Source organism: Cervus elaphus, chromosome 19 (genome assembly GCF_910594005.1).
Source record: "Cervus elaphus chromosome 19, mCerEla1.1, whole genome shotgun sequence".
Classification (NCBI taxonomy): domain Eukaryota; kingdom Metazoa; phylum Chordata; class Mammalia; order Artiodactyla; family Cervidae; genus Cervus; species Cervus elaphus.
The window spans coordinates 14119101-14140725 of record NC_057833.1 but is presented as its reverse complement, the minus strand read 5'-3'; the positions used below and the strand labels follow the sequence as shown (position 1 = coordinate 14140725).

The window sequence follows — 21625 nt, the reverse complement described above, 5'->3', positions numbered from 1 at the left end:
ATAGGCAAAATTAAAGAAAACAGAATTAAGACATCCTTCCCATTTCTATGGAAGAAAGGATGTCTTTGTTTTTTGCAATTAGCTGGTTACTGATTTAATGTTTGCCTGATAAAATACATTCCCTTAGCCTGCCACGTTAGCCTTTTCACCAATGGATGAAATCAGGATGAAAACATAAATTTAAACCAGTGAGTTCAACATAAACTTACCAAATATTCTATTATTGATTGGTTGTCTGCAACTTACATTCTTGCAGAGATGGCTAATGTTGGGTTGTTCAAAGTAAAACAATTCATCATTGCGTCTCTCAATCTTGAAATTCAAATTAATTATTATTCGTGAAATTTTTACAAGTCAGTGTAGAATACTATATAAATCTGAACACAATATTCATGTTTATAACACATCAGTTTCAGTTCTGGATTGTTTCTTTTATTAATTTCACTTGAGAGAAACTATATACATAAAGTAGAACATTAAGATACTTACCATATTGCCTTTTAAACTGTTGAGGCCATCTCCTTAATGTTCCCTTCGGCCTTTACAATTGAATCTTGTTTTCCTTATACAGTACACTTCATGCCCTTTGGCATAATTGCCAATGCCATTTTCCTTCGTTGAAGCACATGCATATCTGCAGAATGTGGCAATTAACGGTTTCTTAAAACTATCATTACATCTCAAGAAGACATTTTCCCCTTGGTTATGATGTTGAACACCAATATAAATTGCTTTTAAGCAACTGGTGATTACACACACACACGATTTAGAAAATCAATCATGTTTTCTCTCATTCCAGATGGATTCTTACCATATCCAGAGCCATTATTTCCCTAGTCATGTGAAGTCAATGAAAACAAAAAATGTTTTAGTATGTGAATTACTTCGATAGCTGAAAATCAGGAGGAAAAGTCAGTTAGTACTGGAGAATCTGGCATTTCTAGGTACTTTGGTTAAGGTTTGCATCTATGTAGCAGCCTTGCAAAAACTATGTCACAGACTATGTATCTATGTAGATATGTCTGTATCTCTGTAGATTTATCTGTGTTCTACATTATATAGAGAAGAATATTAAAAAATAAGTACAGTCAGCATTTCATCATGATTTATTTTCAGGTGAAAGAATAAAGCTACTTTCTACATTTCCATTTTTCTACTAGTTCTATGCAATAAAAAACTTCCAGGTGAAATCTATAAAACTTAACACCAAGATACTGCCATTAGTGCTTTAAAAATGTTCCTATCTGGATATTCTAGCATTGTGAACACATGGGTTCTGTGTGTATTAATATGGTAGGTGAAATATGTGTGTGCATTACCATGAGATATGTTCATTTATCACTAATAAAAATAGCTCTTCAGTATTTTTTTTCCTCCACAAAATTATGCCTGAACAGAATTGTGCTTGGTAAATCAGTGAATTACAAGAAAAAAACCAAAGTAGAGTCAAACTCATTTTTTTTTACTGAACTGGGGGATGTGAATAAAGGCTTGTATGATGTGTAGGAAAAAAACAAGTGTAAAACTCTTTTAAAATTCAGCAGAATCTCATCACGTGACTGGTGTCACGTTCTGAATTCTAGGGAGAGAAATGTTTCATAAGCTGGTACGAGAAAAGCATCTTGATTCATATCATGTGTCTTTTCACAAGATTTTTTTGTACAGTTCAAGATACTGGTAGTAACAACATGGAGGATATATTTTATATACTGGTACTTGGATATTCATGTTGATGTTTCAGATATGGGTGATTTTTTTAAAAGTGTGCCCTCAAAGGATAAATCACTTAAAGGAATAAGGCAACTTTCTGGTTTGTCTGAATGGTGGGTGGTATTGACAACCACATATAAATAAAATGTACAGTGTTTGAGTAACATTAATATTTGTGATCATTCAATATAACGTGATTTCATTAAACCCTATACCATTCTTAGTAAAAGTTGATACAGTCTCAACTCCTGATGCTTTGCCAATTCACAGCTTAAACTTGTTTTTAAATGATAAAGACACACATTTCACATTTTAAAACAGTACCATATAGTTACACATCTAATACAATTTACACAGAGAAAGATTTTAATGTTTTTCTGTTTTAGTACACTTCAAATGATTCACTTTAATGACAGGGTCATTAGCTTTTAGAAGTTTAGAATAAACCATTCTCTTACAATTCAGGCATCTTAAGATTCTTAGAACTCTCATACTTTTTCAATCAGCTTTAAAAAGTTTAAAGTAATTAAATAATTTTTTCTAATACAGATATTTTAAGATTTCTCAGGATTGTCAGAAATTTTCAATCATAAGAACAACTTTTCTAAATACATGTGTGAGGTCCACTGTGTAATTTTTCTCAATGTAATATTCATCCTTCCCTAAGCAGAAAAACCTTTTTAAATTTATTTTCCTTCTTTCCCTTTCTTGATAATCACAAACTGTAATAATTATAAGATATACAATGTGTGTACTGTACATAGACAATATGCATATGTACATTATACATAATGCATTTTAATGCATTATTTTATATTACCATTTGCTTAAAGGACATTTCATAGAATGGTAGAACTGACACAATGACATTTTTTTCTTAAGAGAGGTTGACTGAATCCTTCTGTAATACCTTACAGCACAATTATGGCTTTAAACAAAAGTTACAAGTCACAACAAATTCTTATGTTTTGTACCATGTTGTGAAGTGTATTCCAAATGAAAAATGGAGGGAAAGTGTATGACATCATGCTTTGTAGTATGGTATACATGTATCAATCCATTTTACACGTAACTATCACCTAGACTACATACATAATGTATAGTTATTATAAAAGTTATATATTATGCCACAGTACTAAAAATAAAATATATTTTTCTCAAATAGTGAAAATAAGGTATCCTTCATGTTTTTAATCACATAATGTTTTCTTGTTTGACCATGCCTCTTCTTTTTCTCCGTTGTAAATGAAATAATATCCAGCATTTTATGAAACAATAATGACAGTGAGACAATTTCTGGGCCATTAAGGCCTAAAAAAGGCGCTGAGATGATTACCTTGTCATGAATTGCAGAAATACCATGCGTTGAATACATGGTAAAAATATAAAAATAAAAGACAAATAAATATAAATATCTTCTCAGTTACTGAAAAACCAAAAGTTCAACTGTACCTTATTATGAGTATAGTCTTGGATGTGCCGTAATTGCCGTGTTAAGTACAGCAACTAGCCGGATATCACGGTTGTCCCCCTACCAATCTGTGAGCTGTGACTATGCTGCGCCCAGAAGACACGGGAGGGTTTTGGGGGGGTTCTCGGCGAGGGAGGGTTCGCCCACACCTAGGTGCTGCTGGCCCAGACCCGCGCGCAGCAGTCTCCAGTCCGGGCTCGCCTCCTCGCCCTCCGCCCACCCTGGGAGACCTCGACCTGTCCAGGCGAGAGGGAAAGGAGTGGCACTGCGCCCCTTCCCCTGCATCCCGAATGGTCACTGCCCTTCTCCGGAGGCTCCTATGTCTTCTCATTCGGGAAGCAGGCACTTACGAGTGAACACAAGCCAGCCGAAGGGAGGCTGAGGGCGGCGACGTCCTCCAAAGTTGTGCGCCGGGCTGGTCTGCACCGCCGCGCGAGCCTAACGTTTCCTTGAACCGAATGAAATGTAGGGAAACTTAACCTCCCTGGGGAAGCGGGGCTGGGGGTGGCCCCAACCCAGTCTCCGGGCGACAGGCGGGGGTCTCAGGCAACTGGCGGCGGCCGCGGCCACCCGGGCCGTGGCGTCCCACCCGCAGCCCCCGGCCCGGTTCTGTCCGCGTGGTCCTCGCGAGGCCGCGGGTGCTCAGATGAGCGGGAAGCGGCCCTCGCCGCCGCCGTCGGACTCCCCGGCGCCGCCACCTCGCGGGCGGCCGAGTACCGACACCGGCAACACGACCTCCCCGGGACTGAGCTGCTGCAGCCGCATGGACTCCTCGTAGGTGGGCAGGTACTTGACCTCCTCGTAGCTGGGCAGCTGCAGGAAGACCGGCGACACCACGCGCAGCTCGTGCTCCGAGGCGCAGGAGGGGGCCGAGCGTCCGCCGCCGGCCCGGCCCCGGCCGCCGCCGCCGCCACTGTCCAGCAGCGAGTCCTGAGAGCCCGCGGCCGCCTCGTCGCGCAGCAGCTCGGGCGAGTCGTCGTCCTCGTCGTCGGGCGGCCCCGCAGCCCCCGGCTGCCCGGCGCCCCCCGGTGGCCCCGGCCGCGCCTGCCCGCGAGGGTACCTGCGTGGGCTGGGGCAGATGATGCGCTGCAGGAAGTAGCCGATGGCGAAGAGCACCAGCAGGATGAGCAGCCCGGACAGCTTGCGGACGAACCAGCCCACGTTGTCGAGGAAGGCGTGCAGCGGCAGCTTGCAGCAGCGCACCGCGGTGGCGTTGGCCGCGTCGCAGCAGCGCTCCCGCTCGCCGCACGCCAGCTCCGCGCAGCCCCCGCCGCCCCGCGAGGGCGCCACCAGCGCCAGCGCCAGCGCCAGCAGCAGCGGCAGCAGCGGTGGTGGCGCGGGCGCCACCGACAGGCCTTCGGCCGCGACCCCGGGGCCCCACATGGCCGGCGCGGACCGTCGCTAGGGTCCGGGGCGGGAGGTCCGTCCGTCCGCTCGTCCGTCGGCCCCTCCCCTGGCGCTCCGCTCGGGTCCTGTGCGCCGCCTCCCGCGCGTCTGCTACCTGCGGCCGGAGCAGTGCTCACTCGGCCACGCTTGGGCGGAAGGAGGAGCCCGAGGCGCGCCGAAGCTGCGGGAGGCGGCCGCTTCCCGCCGCCCGAACTGCCTCCTGAGCTTCTGACCTCAACCCCGCGCTTCCAGCCGCCCCGGACGGGCGCTGGGCGCCCGGAACCGCCCAAGATGGCAGAGGCAGCCCGCGCGGGGCTGCCCTGGGCATCTTGGCCCCGGCCGGCCGCGCTCGACCAAGCCCCTCTTGGTACTCTCCGGGGCTGGAATGGTTAACGCTCTGCGCGCAGCCTGGGAGCCCCCTGATCTTGATTAATTCAGCCGTCGCGCTCTTCCCAGCCACACGGGCGGGGGCTCCTGCTAGCGTAGGTGTCTCGGTTTTAAGTGATTGAATTTCCCCAGGAATGTTATTTAAATTGACTTGCGACTGGGATTCGCTTACCATCCTTCTTGTGATCTTTCTGATTAAAAATAGATGATGACCAATAAAGGCTAGCGCAGCCCCGCAGCGTTCCCAGAGCTTGGGAGGGTTGGGGACCGCAGGATGGTTTTCCCTTCAGGCAGATCCAGAGGGCTGGGAATCCAGTACCCTCAGTAGATCTCCAGAGCACATAGAGAATTCTCCCGAGAGGCTAAGGTCACGGCACCACGGAAGTATTCACAGAGGGACAGGGAGGACTCGGCCAAGGTGACCCGAGTTGACGCCGACGAAGGAGAGAAGGGGCACCTATTTTCCCAAGGGCTCATCCGACAAGTACCCACTGCGCTGGAGGGGCAGAACAGGGATTTGGATTTGGGGTGGAAGGAGGCCTCTCCTCCCGCGTAAGTAACACATCCGTGGAATGTCAGAGGAACTTGGCAACGTTCCTGAGCATTGATCTGAGTCTGAAGGGTCTTTTTCAAGGTTATTCTTGTTTGCAAAGTTGGCCTTTAAGGGCCTCTGTGCTCCAGTTAAGCGCATGGGGTCGCGTAGTCACCACTCCCTCCCTGGTTAAGCACCTTGGCACAAAAGGAGGGCTGGCAGTTACGTGGTCCTTGACACGGTGTCTCTGCTGGGTGGTGGCCTTAAGCAGCTTCTTAAAAGAAGGTGGCACCGTGAAGAAGCTAGGGACTTGTGCTTTTATTAAGGTTGTCTGAAACAGTCATCTTTGTAGAGTTAGGATTTATTCATTCCCTCACCCCTAAACACGTGGTCCCTTGTAGAGAAACCAAACAGGAAATTCCGTAGTCATCGAGAGAAAAAAGTAAAAGCAAAGGAAAAAATATAGAGACACAGGAAACTCAACTGTAGGTCAGTAAAAGCCAAGATTTCTCTCAGAGTAAGTCACACTGTATCTCCCTAATAACCTTATGGAACAAGGTGAAGGGTGCTGGTTGATTTAGACATTTCATTGCTCCTCCTAAATGAAAACCTTCTAAATATTTCTGCAGCTGGGAGCACCTTACTTTTGCCACACACTCCAAAGCAATCCCTCCTCCTGGAGAAGCTCTGAAGTGTCCCTCAGACAAAGCTACTTCATGTGAAGCTTAGTTGAGACAAGTCCTTCTTTCTAAGCCTGTCTAAAGCCAGGATAGTTCTCTGCCATCGTTTGTTTTACTACGCATGCCCGCTAAGTTGCTCCAGTGGTGTCTAATTCATTGCTACCCTGCCAGGCTCCTCTGTCCATGGATTCTCCAGGCAAGAATATTGGAGTGGATTGCCATGCCTTCCTCCAAGAGATCTTCCCGGTCTAGGGATTGAACCCACATCTCCTACATCGTCTGCATTAGCAGGTGGGTTCTTTACCACTAGCCACTTGGGAAGCCCTTGTTTCTCTATAGGGAAGCCTAAAACCTATTTTGTAAAGACTGGGTAACAAGGGACTTTGAACTGTAGTAAGATAACAGCGTGGAAATGATTCATTTTAAAACAATGAAAATTATATTATTCTTTCATTCACCCATTCTTTCGCCAAATTTGCACTGGACATTTTCTGTGTTCAGGGAACTCTGCTAGGTACTCACCATTATGGAGAAATAAATTATTCCTCCCCAGCATGGAATAAACCCATGTCTTCAGCCCCAGCTGCTACTAAATGGAGTAAAGGAGATATTCCACAGAGGGAAACAAATGGCAGTTTCCTCTCTGATCATGGCTTGTTCTTACTTTCCCAAAGGAAGAATTAATGGGTTTCAAACAATCTCAAGGATGAAAGCAGTCCATAGCTTGAGATGGGCTCTGAGTATGAAGTTGAAAAAAATGTGAAGACCTCTTTGGGTTTTTATTATCTGATCTTTTAGGATTTCTGCTAGTCATAGTAGGAGCAATGGTGAAAGTAAAGGGGAAATTGTATGGTTGACAATGCATAAGTGAAAGTGTCCTGCTTATCCTTATTTTGAAATTACTTAACAAACAGCATTTAATTTGTTTAATTTCTGTCTGCCTTTAAGAGAGTTAGAATTTGTTTGCAGAATATTAGGACACAGTAGAAAAACAAAATAGATCCTATATACAATAGAATATTGGCAGAGTTACTTCTATGAAAACAAAGAAAAGGATGAGGTCTGCAAAATGAGTATGGAATGGATTTTTATTTGATTTTTTCCTTTCCAAATTGATAGTCCCAAAGCATTAGCCATTAAAGACCCTCTACAGAAACTGGCGCCTCTTTATTTCTTCTCTGATCTCTCAGTCTCACTTAATTCATTTTTGTTTGCCATGTAATTTATTGTGTACAACCTTTTGAAGGGAAGAAAAGAAACTCTATAGCTTTAAAAGCACCAAAAAAACCCCATGATCTTCACTACTCAGCATCCTTATTTTTTATATTTGTCTAACACACAAATAAATGTGTTAGCTCCCAGGAAGTCATAAATTCAAGCCACTTAGTGAGGAAGATGGAATTTAATTGTATGTTCCATAGAATAATTGAAAGACAAAGGAAGGTCACAATATAGAAATTAAAAAGAAACCTTATTTTGTTGAAAATTGGCACCAAACTGTGTGTAAATAAGTGTCTGCAAAAAAAAAAAAGGACTGATGGAAGGGGATGGGAACTGAATTTGTCCAAAAAGCATGGTCTCTTGGAGTACAGCTTAATCAAGTTTAAGAACAAGTAACTGCTTTATCTTGCTGTGGTGCTTGAAGAATATTTTCTGAAAAATTTATCTTCCTTGTTATTTACATTCATGTGAATGAATGCCAAGTAAGCCACATTTTTCAACTTTATAGAACAGAAGAAAGTAAAAAGAACACAAGCAGGCTGGCTGCTATTTCACATGCTTCTGGAAGTGTCCTAACAGCTTGAAAAAGACAGGGTGGCCCCATCATGCAACTTTCTGTCGTCTCATATGGTACCTGGTCCCGAAGGGAATTTCTCTCTGAGGTCTGCTGTGAGTTCGTGCCTTTAAACCTGGAAAGCAGTGACTCTGCTCTTCTCACGTCCCTCCTTTAAAAGGTCTAAACATGGCCAGTTAGGACCTTGTAAACCATTCGGTTTCTAAGAACCCCCTTTTGGATGTGCAGTTGATTGGTTAATGTCCTCATTTCATGGTCTCCCTCCTGTGCAATATGGCCTTGTACATTGAGGGTTTTATGGGTAAATAGTGTATATCTGCATAAATGTGTCTACCTAGAAATGATTTGTGATCTGAGATATTCTGCTTTGACATTCTTTTCAAATCATATTGCTTTCATCACTCATCTAATAAATATTTAATGAAGGCCCACTCTGAACTGAGCATTCTACTCTGTTCTGGGCGCACTATAAAATCAAACGTTTCCCTGTCCTTAGGGAGCTTGCTGGGGGTGAGGAGGTAGGGGTGGGGGAGAGAACAACAGAGCTAATCAGTCAAATTAATAAATCACTAATTCCAAACAAAGATCAATGATTATAAAAGAGAAATGCAGGGACTTCCCTGGCAGTCCAGTGGTTAAGACACTGAACTTCCACTGCAGGGGACAAGGGTTCAAACCTTGCATGTGCAGCCAAAAAAAAAAAAGTGCAGGGTCTGTGAGTTTTCACACTGGACATGATCTGGATTGAAGTGGGGTGGGGGTGTCAGCTGGAAAGCTTTCCCTAAGAAAGAGCTCCTTAAGAAAGGGCAAAACTAGGAGAAGCCATGTACTCCAGGCGGAGGAACCTTCACAGGGACCAGTTCCCCGGGTGGGAAGACTCTCACACATCATCTCTTATGCTTGGGGCAAAGCCTGTGTAATTTCTGCCTCAGCAGTTGAGACTCTGTCAAAGATTAGTTTTAAGTAGAGTCAAGTCATGCCTCAGTGCTGTTCAAGTTTAAACCAAATCCGGTTCCCTGTAGGGTCTGTAACAGGTTATGTGACCATAGTTTCCTCTGCAGTCCTCCTCAATCTTTCCTTGGAGACTGGAAATTCCAGCACTGTTTTCTCTTCTCTCCATCTACACTAGCCAGACTTGGAGTGAAGTTTGGATTTCCTTTCAGCTCCATGAGTTGGCAGCTTGCCCAAAAAAGGCTTCTTCAAGTCAAATGCTCAAAGTAGACGAAAAGTCAAAATGAGATTGTCGCTAAGTCATGTCCAACTCTTTGCCACCCCATGGACTGCAGCACGTCCCTGTCCCTCACTATCTCCCAGAGTTTGCCCAAGTTCATGTCCATTGAGTTAGTGATTCTTTCTAACCATCTCATCCTCTGCCACCCTCATCTCTTTTTGCCTTCAGTCTTTCCCAGCATCAGGGTCTTTTCCAATGAGTTGGCTGTTTGCATCAGGTGACCAAATTATTGGAGCTTCAGCTTGAGTGTCAGTCTTTCCAATGAGTATTCAGGGTTGATTTCCTTTAGGATTGACTGGTTTGATCTCCTTGCTGTCCATGGGACCTCTCAAGAGTCTTCTCCAACACCACAATTCAAAAGTATCAAGGTGGTTTGTATCTTTTGCTCAATTTAGGCACAAAAGGAAATAGAAGTCTTCCTCCCATGCTTGAAACTAGAAATAAAAGGTTGGGTGTATTCAGGCTCTTAGGAAAATTATAACATCCTCATTTGTATTTGGCCTTTCAGCTTTCAAAATATTTCCCCATGCATTGTTGTGTTCTCTCCTTCCTACATTCTTATGAAATGGTTTGAAATCATCATTTATACCTTTTTCCAGGTGAAGAGAGGTTAAAACATCTGAATCACAGAGGAAGTTGTTGGCAGTACTGAAAGTGGGATCCAAGCTTTGTGAGTCCAAGTCTGGTTACAAAGAATGGGGAAGCCTCATACCACCTCAATGACTTGCACCAGGCAAAGGAACCCCTGTTCCTTTGTGTTCCCTCCACCAACATCCGATGCATTAAGAGCCCATTTATAAGGAAAACAGAGCTGGACTCTGTTCTAGACCGTAAGTATGAGACTCTTCTGAGGACATAAAGCTTTTATTTCTGTCATTTTTGTGGCCACTTTCGGTAACCCATTAATAATGGTTCAGGTAATAATGTGATAGGCCAGCTATTTTTGTATGCATTTCTGAAAACAACAACAAAAAAAAGCATTCCCCTCCTTCACTCTGTAACATTCTTTACATGAACTAAGTCATCTAATTCACATTGATATGCTAATGGTACATGCTTCAGAAAATAAGAATATACTGGGTTCTGAAACACAAAATGAATATAGGAAACTGTCAGTGACTTAGCTTTCTATATTTAATTTTGCTTTATAACAATTCATCAGTTAATTTCTCATGGCAAACTTTTCTATTGCTGAAGATTAAAAATCAAACTGTAAATATGAGAGATGTTTAGTGAGGCCAAGAAGATCTGAAATTAGAATTGCAGTTATGTCAGCTGAATAAATTTCTTTTTCACTCATACTTTTTTAAATGGTCAGATAGTTGCAGTTAGAATATATCTGTCAGTAAGCTGATGTACCAGCCAAATGCTCACACTGGCAGAAAAATCACATAGCATGAAATTATTTCATACAATGATATAATTTCATAAGGTGAAACATTTTTACACTCCATTATTTTATTTTATTTTATTAATTTTTTTTTACACTCCATTATTTTAATTCGAAGCTAGAAATATATTCTTTGCCTCTCTTTCATTACAAGGAGAAATTGGTGGTTAATACCTCCTTCCACATATTCTCTGTAGCCCTAGATAGTGTGAGGTGCATGTTTTTGGCTCAGGATCCTGCATGTGACCTTATAGATACAGGGCAGCAGGACCGGGGCCCTGACCCAGCACTCTGCTTCTAATGTAAAATGGCATGGGATAACTCTTCAATGAGACTTGCCTTAAAATATAGTGAATGTAATCAAATATCCAAAATTGCCGTTAACAGTTTTCATTGAAGATTTATGCAACAATGAATTTTTAAAGAGCCTCTTAGGTGTAATCTTAAATTTCCTTTTCATCTTGATTTTTCAGTCTTTCCTTTCTATACCCTTTACTTCAATAAATGACTGCCTGAGACAGCAGCCAAACCCCCTGCTTTAGCAATATTGCCTTTTCCCTTTTGCTGTGCCCTCCACCAGTAATTCTCTTTTTCTATCTCTGTAGGTCAAACTGGGAGATTAGCATTCACATACACACACCGCCGTGTGTAAAAGGGACAGCTTGTGGGAACCTGCTGTAAAGCCCAGGAAGCTCAGCTCTGGTGCTTTGTGATGACTTAGAGGGTGGGGTGGGGGTGGGGGGTCAGTAGGAGAGCGGTCCAAAGGGAATATATGTGTGTACACACACACACACACACACACACAGCTGATTCACTTCATTGTGAATTGTATTCTAATTATATTCCAATTAAAAAAATACATATAAGACACAGCTCCCAATGTCACTTCTTCTCCAAAATTTATACAGTTCATCTCCAAATCCACTGACCCCAGCTGGAAATTATCTCTTTCTTCTCAGAATCCTCTTCACATTATCTCTCATTTGTGACAGTTCTCATTCTCTACTTCACCTTTTAGGTATTGGGTACATATGTTAATCCTGGGGATTTCAGAAACCCGTTCATGGCGGTAGACTTTGTGTCTGGGCACCTGTAGAGCCGTGGTTTTCCATCTCTCTGTGAACTGGTGCCATTTTGACCAGCGCTTTGGGAAGCTCACCTGAAGAGTTCCCCTGCTCACACACTGCCGTCCCCCCATTGCTATGCTGTTTGAATGTCAGCTGTGCTCCTGTCTGCTTGACTGTGTGCTGCTGAGAGTTCTCACTTGTTCCTGTCAACACATCATCTTACTATAGGCACGATTTTTGCTGTCAGGTCACCCTTCTTCCTGCAGGAACGTTTATACTGCTGACCATGAGTCATACGACCCATTCTATTCATCATTCCATGGGACAGGCATCACCTTGTATGCGTGGGGCTCAGTTGGGACAAAATGGACCCGTCAGAGTTGGGAGCACATCTGTGAAGAGCTTACAGCACTCCAGAAAGCCATGGCCACATCATTTAGGAATCTCTGCCTTGGCAATTTGAACCTCATAGGTGCTAAATGTGTTTTTATGGAATCAATTGGAGAAGGGGACGACAGAGGATGAGGTGGTTGGATGGCATCACTGACTCGATGGACGTGGGTTTGGATGGACTCCGGGAGTTGGTGATGGACAGGGAGGCCTGGCATGCTGCGGTTCATGGGGTCGCAAAGAGTCAGACACGACTGAGCGACTGAATTGAACTGATGACTCTGTTTATATTTTCAACCTGTAGCCCTTTCTTGAGTAACAATACCATGGTTTTGCTACCTGCAGAATGGAGTATTTTACGTATGTATTCTTTCAAGCAAAAAGAATATTTCCCCCTTGTTAGCGTCTCTAGACCAGGAATTTAGAGAACAAGCCTGTATCTACCCAGTGACCTGCCTTCTGAAACCCTTTAGCCTCAGCTACTGGAAGACACAATTTTAACATGTTAACTTTAGTACCTGGGCCAGTCTTGGGCATTTTTGCTTTTAGGTCTGTTCCTCAACATTTACAGGATTGTTAATCTTGTATCATAGGAAGGCTGCCTTATGACGTAGGTGGGCTGATCCCTGGAGGGTGCCTTTTCCTGTTAGTGGGATTCTGGCAGGGTTCAGCCAGTGGGAGGATGGAGGGCAGTTGAAAGAAGCTGGAGTGGGGGCTCTGGCAGCTCTCCCATGCTCCCGTAGGTCTGCGGTGGGCAACCCCAGCCCCCAGACTCCCATAAGAACACTTCCTCCTTCCTTCTGTTGCTAATCACCAGGCTACTTCCCCATCTCCTGAGGCCTCTGAGCTGTTGCTGTGTAACCAGTCTCTTGTATTTCATTCTGTTTTAAGTCCCCAGAATGGTTTGTTTTTCCGGTCGGACTTGACTGATAGAGTGCCGCTGAACCACCTTCTCCAGCTCTAGGGACATAAAGATGACAAATCACAAGATTCCTCTGATTGTATAGATTGAAGGGAATAGTATTCTTCACTCTGTTGCCAAAGACTGGCTTCCATCCATATGGAAAAGTTGGCCTCAATTGCAAGTGACAAGCAGACAGTGTTAATACTGCTCTGTGACCTTAGGCACATAGTCTCTGGGTCTGCATTTCTTCATCTGTAAAGTAAATGGTATAATAATATTGACCTCATAGAGTTGTGAAGATGAAATGAATGAATACATGGAAAGTGCTTACAACACTGCTTGGCACATAGAGAGCTCTATGTAAGTGTTAACTATTATTATTTAACCAAAAAGAGCTCATTATCTTTTCTTGCCTGTTAGTTTAATTCTGAAAATGGTGAAGTACAAAGCTAATTTGTTGTAGGATTTTCATGACTTTATTAGATTTGTAACTTGTCTTCCTGAATCAGCCAAAGACAAATGGAAGCCATTAACTTCACAAAATTTAATATTTGGCCTGAGCTTTATCATTGGCAATGCTATCAGAATTAGCCACATAAGTTTGTTACTGAATTTGGAAAACAGTTTGGAAGCATTATATCTTCCATGAAATTCTCCCTTTTGAATGATTCCTTTTAGAATTCAATCCAACAAAGCCTTGTTTTCCTTATGAACCTGTCGAAGCTTTCTCTTTTTTCATCATGGTAATTATGTAAATGGCCGTGAATCCTTTTTGGTTTTGGCTGCTGGAGAGCTCAGAACTAAATTTAAAGTTTAGTTGTATAATTTGTGCTGGTTGCCCTCACCTCATATTTGTTTCTACTTAATTTGGCCTTGGTTTTATCATTCAATTTATTTTTTGATTGATTCCATTATATTTCACCATTTGTATTAGTGTTATGTGTTACAGCAAATTCTTTCTGGAATAAGATGTGATAAATAAGTAAGATGTGTTATAAATAACACTAAATTCAATTTGTAGGGTTTTTGAAGTGTGTTTTCCATCAATTTGTTATTCTGTGTGTATATTAGTTGCTCAGTCATGTCTACTTTTTGCGACCCATGAATGTAGCTCACCAGGCTCCTCTCTCCTTGGGATTCTCCAGGCAAGAATACTGGAGAAGGTTGCCATGCCTTTCTCCAGGGGATCTGCCTGAATATGTTATTCTGCATCACCGAATTCACTGGGCGGGGGTGGGGGGTGGAGGGGGTTAGAGGAGAATGGGTTGGGAGTATAGGATTAGTATATATAAACTATTGTATGTAGAATGGATAAACAGTAAGGTCCTACTATATAGCACAGGAAACTATATCCAATATCCTGTGATAAACCATAAAGGAAAAGAATATGAAAAAATAATGTATATATATGTATAAGTGAATCACTTTTCTGTACAGAAGGAATTAACATATTGTAAATCAACTATACTTCAATGAAATAAATTTTAATGAAGAGATTAATCTCTAGATAAAAAATTATATTCATAGGTAGCTGAACTTTTCAGCATGGCCTGTCTTGGGAAGTTGAAGTGGTTTGGTCACATGCCTCAGTCATTTTTATTTCAGAATCAATTATAATAGACTGCCAAAGTCTTACAGAGCGTGAATTCTATGGTATGTTATTATTATTTGGAAAAAGCATTTTGTGGTCAAGTAAGTTTGGGAAATGCCCAGTTACAGAAAATTATGTTTCACTGCTTCAGGATTTTTTAGAGCCTGAATTAAGGTTCATTGTGATTCTCTAAGAAGGAAACAATATAAAGTAGAATTTTCCCAACTTGCATAATCAAGGAACTCTCTCCACTGCAATTTTTTTTCCTTCTTAATTGAAACTCCAGTTAATATTTTGAGGAGTTAGGATTCTCTTATATAAGCTGATTTCCTATAGACTGGATTTTCCCTACATAGTTTAGGCAAGTACTACTTTTTAATTAAGTACTTATTATAAGTACTTTTACTTATAAGTAAATAAGTAAGTACTTATTTACTTTAACTAAGTCTAATTAAGAAAATAGGGCTGTTCACCATCAATTAAGAGCAGTCTTTAGAATCAGGAATCTTGAAGATTTCTTAATTCTTAAAAATTCATCTTATATAATAAAAGCAGATTGTTTGGAAGTAAATGTCCTTTTTTAGTGCTGGGTCCTCACTGTTTCTGCTTAAAATCAACTTACCTGGACAGAAATATAAAATCAATGACCATGTCACTAATGTGACATATAAACTGTTCAGTATCATGGAGGCATGATTTAGTTTTAGACAAGAGTTAGATTAAAACTGAGTAAGAATAGAGTTAAAGGGATCAAGCTGTGAATATAACAATTTTCTAAATGACGTGCTTGGGAAATAAAAGTAATCACTTTTGAGCACTTTTCCATATATAAATCTCAAACACAAGGCACAATTTTATTAAGATTGACAAGGCTAATCTATAATTAAAGCGGTTCGGAAAGACATTTAACCGTGATTTACTTTTTCTTAAAGCTGAACAAAATGGATGCTGTTAAGTGGAACTATCTAATAATACAGCATTCTGGCTGCCTATCTTTGGTTCCAGAGAGTATAGTGGTACTGGCGCCAGAATTCTAGATTCCTGTATTTATGGGGACATTTATTCCCACAGAGCCCCTCTTCCAGCACAATTTTCCTACCATAACCAGATTAAAAACAGCTCAGAAACACAACGTTTGTTTCATGCTTAACTTTTACAAAAATGCTTGCACATATATTATTTTGTTCATTTTAACAAGACAAATGAGAAAAGTGTTAGCAGAGACAATTATGCTGCATGGTTAGGAGTGTAAGCCACACCTGGATTTAAATCTGATTCTACCATTCGTTCTGGACCCTTGAGCAAGTCACCTAATTGCTCCGAGCCTCCGTTTCCTCCTCGATAAAATGGGAGTAATAATAGGGTCTAATTTATGTGAAGATTAAATGAGCTAATCCAAAGTGCTTAGTGCAGAGTAAATGCTCATTGCATGCATTATATATTATATAATGTATAGATTCAAGCAGAAGAAAGTGAGAGTCAAGAGAGTGACTTGTTCAAAGTTGCCAAAAAAAAAAAACACAAAGAACCAGGGTTTGAACTCTGACCTTGCCATTCCTAGAGGGAAACCTTTTTGACGGCTTACCTGATGCGCTCCTTGCTGACCCTAGCAGGGCTCTAGCTCATGACCTACCATAGCATAGCAGACAGAGTGTGTGGGGTAGTTGAAAGCATGTGAGTTTTAGAAATAGACAGATACGAGTTCAAATCCAAGTGTTGCCACCGGTTTGCACCATTAGTGAAATCGTGATAATGATATCCTCTTCAGGATGAGAATTCAGTGAGATGATGTATGTCAAGTGGCTCGTGCATGATAAGCTCTCAGTAGATGTTGATCATTGTTGAGAAGTGATGTGTAGTTGCGGGTGGGGTGGGGATGGGTCTCTGTCTTAACCTGGGGAGAATAGGAATGGACCTAGTCCTCAACCAATGTGGTGGAGATATAAACTCCCATTTTATTCCCTCTACTCAGATATAAAGAGATAGAAAGGCTTCTCATCCCTGTTATTTTTTAACAATCTTGTTTATAAACTTTATCTGCATAATCCAAAATAAAATATTAAAGCTCCTTAATAGGCTCTTAGAAGTAACATCTTGGCAAGGTCTTCTGAGCATGTTTACTACATCTTGGGTTTGTAGTTACAGTGAGTCAATAGATACTTCTAGACATAATTTAAAACTTACACTTAAATACTAGATGCTTAAAAGAACATCAGAGAATAGAATATTAAATAGCGCCCCACCAACATTTGATATTAACTACTGTCAACTGGGAATCATATAAGTATTTGGCTGCTACAAAAATGATGTCTTGAATTCCGTGAGCCTGGCAAAGAGGGCAAGGAGTAGAATCAGGAAGTACTCCCCTGGGGAGGGGAGATTAACTCTACTAAGGAGGGGAATTATAAACTGAAGCTTGAAGGAAGAGCTGGGACAGAAAAAGACACTGAGCACTGTGGGTCATTATAATGTAAAGTGTGTATAGCAGTTCTTACAGTCTAAAGATTTAGAATAAATGCAGGTGTGATGGAGGAAATGTTTATATCACCCCCAAGTTCATATGTTGAAGCCCCTAACCCCTAGTGTGAAGATATTGGAGACAAAGCCTTTAGAAGGTAATTAGGTCATGAGGGTAGAGCCTTCATGAATGGAACAGTTAGTGCCTTTTATTTTTATTTATTTATTTATTTTAATTTTAATTTTAATTTTTTTTTTCAGTTAGTGCCTTTTAAAAGGGACCTCAGAGAGCTCTCTTGGCTTCCTTCTGCCACATGAGGAGAAAATGAGAAGAAGGCAGTCTGCCACCCTGAAGAGGGCCTTCATTAGAACCTGACTGTGCTGGCACCCTGATCTTGGGCCTCCCACCTTCCAAAGCTGTGAGAAATAAATTTCTGTTGTTTATAAGACCTGCAGGCTATGATACTGCACTATAGCAGCCCAAACTGACTAAGATAGCAAGAGCCTAAGAATACGTATAACTGTAAATTTGAGAGGTAATTCAATTTTCCCCAGGTCTATGACAATAACCATATTTTCCTACCTCTTGCCTTTCCTCCCCACCTCCACCCTCTGGTATAAAAGTAAGGCACCCAAACTATTTCAACATTGTGATAGATTATATTTTCCAAAGATAAGTGCATATATACACACACACACACACACACACACATATATATATCTCCCATCTCACATGCTGTTATAATGTGACATTAACATGCCTCCATCAAGAGGTGGGGTATATGGTCCTTCCTCTTGAGCCCATAGTATGCAGCACAGGTGGCTCTGGATGATTTCCAACAGTAGGTCATAAAAGATGGTATGACTTCCACCTGGCTCTATCTCTTGCAGCACTCACTCTTGGAACCATGCTCAGGCCACCTGGAGAAGCGTCATGTCGATGCTCTGGCTGACGGTCCCAGTAGGGCCCCCAGCATCAACCTCCAGACAAGTGAAAGAATGAGTTCCATGATTCCAGTTCCCTGCCTCTGAGTTTTCTGGCCAAGGCCCTGGAATTTGAGGAGAACCAAGTCAGCTTTGCTATGCCCCATTTGAATTCCTGACCTGTGGGAACCAGGAGGTAACAAATGCTTATTATTGTCCTAAGAATCTGAGTTTTGGGATAACTTACTCCAGTTTTTTGGTGAACCCCTGGGGGTGTTTCAAACACGTCTCATAAACAGTCTTCTCAGAATGCCTCACTGTTGTCACTACTGCTAGGGCACTCGTGTGATTAGAACCACGTTGGACCCGTTTGGAAACTTCATATGGAGCTGGAGAATTTCGATTAGTTGAGAGAAGATGAAAAACCATTACCTAAAAGAGGAATAACATGTGCCATGATTTGGCGATTTAGGCATGTAGATATAAGTGCTTTTCTGGGTCATTTTGGATATGTAACTGGTTTCATGCTGGAGATGGGGTAGGGGAATTCAGTTGCAGTGGGAGGCTAGTGAAGTTCCCTTTAGGGTACAAACCACGGGCAACATTACCCTTTTGCTGGTGGTCATTAAGGCACAGGATCTCAGCCTGCGTACTCCACAGTCTCTATCCTTCTAGGGACCCTCCAGGGAAACTCTAGACAATGTGGTTTGAGGCACAAAAGGAGTCAAGGGATCCAATATGTATTTTTAGTGAGAGGAGTCAGGATTCTCCTACTGCTTCTGTAGTAGACTGGTTCAGAGAGTTTAGTTCAGACTGGTTCACATTTAGGATCTTACTTAACTGGAAGAAATAGGAAACCTGAAGAAATGGTGGCTTAAACAAATGTGTTGTTGCTCTTATCACCTCATGTAAAAGAAATCCAGTGGGAAGCAGCACAGAACTGGTAAGCAGTCCTGTGATGTCATCCTGATGCCTCGTGGTTACAAACATCAGCTCTACCTCCAGACTCCATATCTGAATTTCAGGCAGGAAGAAAAAGAAGGGCAAAATATAAAAAGTGCATCAAAATAAAGAAACAGAAAGTATATTCTAGCTGTGTCTGTGCTTGCTGTACGGAGCTTTCCTAGAAGCTCTACCTAAACAATTCTATTTATTCCATGTTGGTGAGGATGAGTTGTGTATCCATCTACCCCTGGTTGGGAAGGATCTGGGATATATAGTTGAGTAGTTGAGCACATTCTGCGCAAGCCAATGTGGGTCTTGCTGCTTTTAAAAAATGTCTATCACATGGGGTTTGCAGTCTCCCAAGTGTGTCGTGTTTCTAGGATAGGTTTTAGAGATGTTACATGGTATGTTAGAAAAGGGGTTTCCCAGGTGTCTCAGTGGTAAAGAATCTACCTGCCAAGCAGGAGATGCGGGTTCAATTCCTGAGTCAGAAAGAGCCCCTGGAGAAGGAAACGGCAACCCGCTCCAATATTCTTGCCTGGGAAATCCCATGGACAGAGGAGTCTGACAGGGCTGTCCAAAAGAGATGGACAGGACTGAGTGATTAAGCAAAAACAGCTTGCTAGAAAAAACCTTGGTTTTGGAGTCCAAAGAACTTAGTAAAAGACTTACTTTGTCTGAATCTCATTGTCCTTACTTATAAGAGTGATGTTACATGAAGTTTTAAAAGACATGTAAAACGTCCACTGCAACACCTGGAGATAGGACACTTGCAAAATAATTAGTTCCTCTTCAGTTCCTCTTCCTCGCAAGGATCTCTAAAGAATCTCAGTGAGGCCCTTCTGAGTGCAGATCAATCAGGCTCTCCCTAGCGCCTCAGGCCTTTTTTACACAAGCAGTGAGTAAACCTCCCAACCTCCCGTGGTCAGAACAAGGGCCCCAGGGAGCCCAAACCCTCCTCTCATGTCAGGAGAGACTTGCAGCCAGACTACAGCTATCGTGGCACCAACTGCTCTGTCACCCTTCTCCTGAAGAAGTTCAGCATGTGTAAGCATTTTGGGGGCGTCTCATGAACAGTTATGTGTACAAAGAGGTACTTAACTTAGATGGTTCTTATCTCCCCTTAGTCCTAGGATGTGGGCTGCATGTAATGGTAAAGAACCCACCTGCTAACGCAGGAGACATAAGAGGCCCAGGTTCGATCCCTGGATCAGGAAGATTCCCCTGGAGAAGGAAATGACAACCCATTCCTGTATTCTCACCCTGGAGAATCCTACAGACAGAGGAGCCTGGCGGGCTACAGTCCACAGGGTCGCAAAGAATAGGACACGCCTTAAGTGACTTAGCACACACACAGGGTACGGGCTGCGTGTAATACAGGGTGTGTGTTTGCTTAGACGCTCAGTCAGGCTCCTCCGTCCATGGAATTTTCCAGCCAAGAATACTGGAGTGGGTTGCCATTTCCTCCTCCTGCATCGGCAGGTGGATTCTTTACCACCTGGGAAGCCCAGCACTGGTAAGCGTTGTCTGTTGGTGACAGGTTGGTGGCAGAATTTCTTATTATGACAACGGAAGCCATTTACATGATGATAGGATTAAAAGGGTGCCTGGGCGATTTGGGAACCCACGTTCCTTTCACCTTAGGGTCCTTCATCATCGCTTTATCTGCTGATTTGCCTAAAGCCAGTGGCAGGAGCGGAGAAGGCAATGGCAACCCACTCCAGTACTCTTGCCTGGAAACTCCCATGGGTGGAGGAGCCTGGTAGGCTGCCGTCTGTGGGGTCACACAGAGTTGGACGTGACTGAAGCAACGCAGCAGCAGCAGCGGCAGGAGAAAGGGCTGGAAGATTGTGGATGGTGGCGTGGGTGGGTGGTTCTTGTGGGCCAGCCCTGGAGGTAATGGACATCCATTGACTAGCAATCAGTTGCATGGTGACGTCTTACTGCAAGACAGGCTGGGAAATGAATCCAGCTATGTACACTGGATTGATGGGAGGAAATGGGTTTAGTGATCGGCTAGCTGGTACCTGCCATAGAGATGACAGCAAAGGCCAGATCCAAGAGATAGCCTCTGACTCATAAAACCCAAGGGCCAGAATGAATTCTTAAAGTCCTGTAGACCACCCCCCTTATTTTGAACTTTGTTCCATTAGAAATCAAGACAACAAGCTTTACGATGCTGTGGGAGACGCAAACAGGAATGCAATCCTGCCATGCCCCTGCCCCTGCCCTGAAGGAGTCCACAGTGCTGGGTGGAGAAAGGGGCAGGGGCAGGTGTGCGTATAATGAAATGTAAGGCAGATGGATGGTTGATGGATGACAGGAGGCCTTTCAGAATGGTTTAGTTTGAAGGTTTGTGGTACAGATAAGTATGAAGGTGGTACTGTGAAACTAGAAACAGTTAATAAACATGAGCTTCATTTATTTATTTTCTTGAAGCATAGTTGATTTACAATGTTGTGTGCATTTCTGCCATGTAACAAAGTGATTCAGTTGTATGTAAGGTGACGCTACTGGTAAAGAACCTGCCTACCACTGCAGGAGACATAAGAGACTCTGGTTCGATCCCTGGGTTGGGAAGATTCCTTGAAGAAGGGCATGGCAACCCACTTCAGTATTCTTGCTTGGAGAATCCCCATGGAAAGAGGACAGAGGAGCCTGGCAGGGTACAGTCCGTGGGGTTCAAAGAGTTGGACATGACCGAAGCAACTTAGCACACACAGCACACTCATACACACATATATAAATAAATATATGTATATATA

At 42.7% G+C, this 21625-nt stretch overlaps 1 protein-coding gene and 1 long non-coding RNA gene across 2 annotated transcripts; one reads left to right on the top strand and one right to left on the bottom strand.

Moving 5' to 3' along the window:
• Positions 1-3689: 3689 nt before the first annotated feature.
• C19H3orf80 (chromosome 19 C3orf80 homolog) lies at positions 3690-4638 on the bottom strand. Its single transcript, XM_043875037.1, has one exon. The coding sequence runs from the start codon at positions 4562-4564 to the stop codon at positions 3824-3826; it is 741 nt and encodes a 246-aa protein (XP_043730972.1). The 5' UTR covers positions 4565-4638; the 3' UTR covers positions 3690-3823.
• Positions 4639-4955: 317 nt separating this feature from the next.
• LOC122675883 lies at positions 4956-20098 on the top strand. The gene is made up of 3 exons (XR_006335360.1): positions 4956-6457; positions 9792-10022; positions 17253-20098. It is a non-coding gene; the product is annotated as an uncharacterized LOC122675883 (long non-coding RNA).
• Positions 20099-21625: the final 1527 nt, after the last annotated feature.

Excerpts from the sequence above, each read along its gene's own strand:
- C19H3orf80 (XM_043875037.1), bottom strand. The coding sequence starts at position 4,564 with ATGTGGGGCCCCGGGGTCGCGGCCGAAGGCCTGTCGGTGGCGCCCGCG.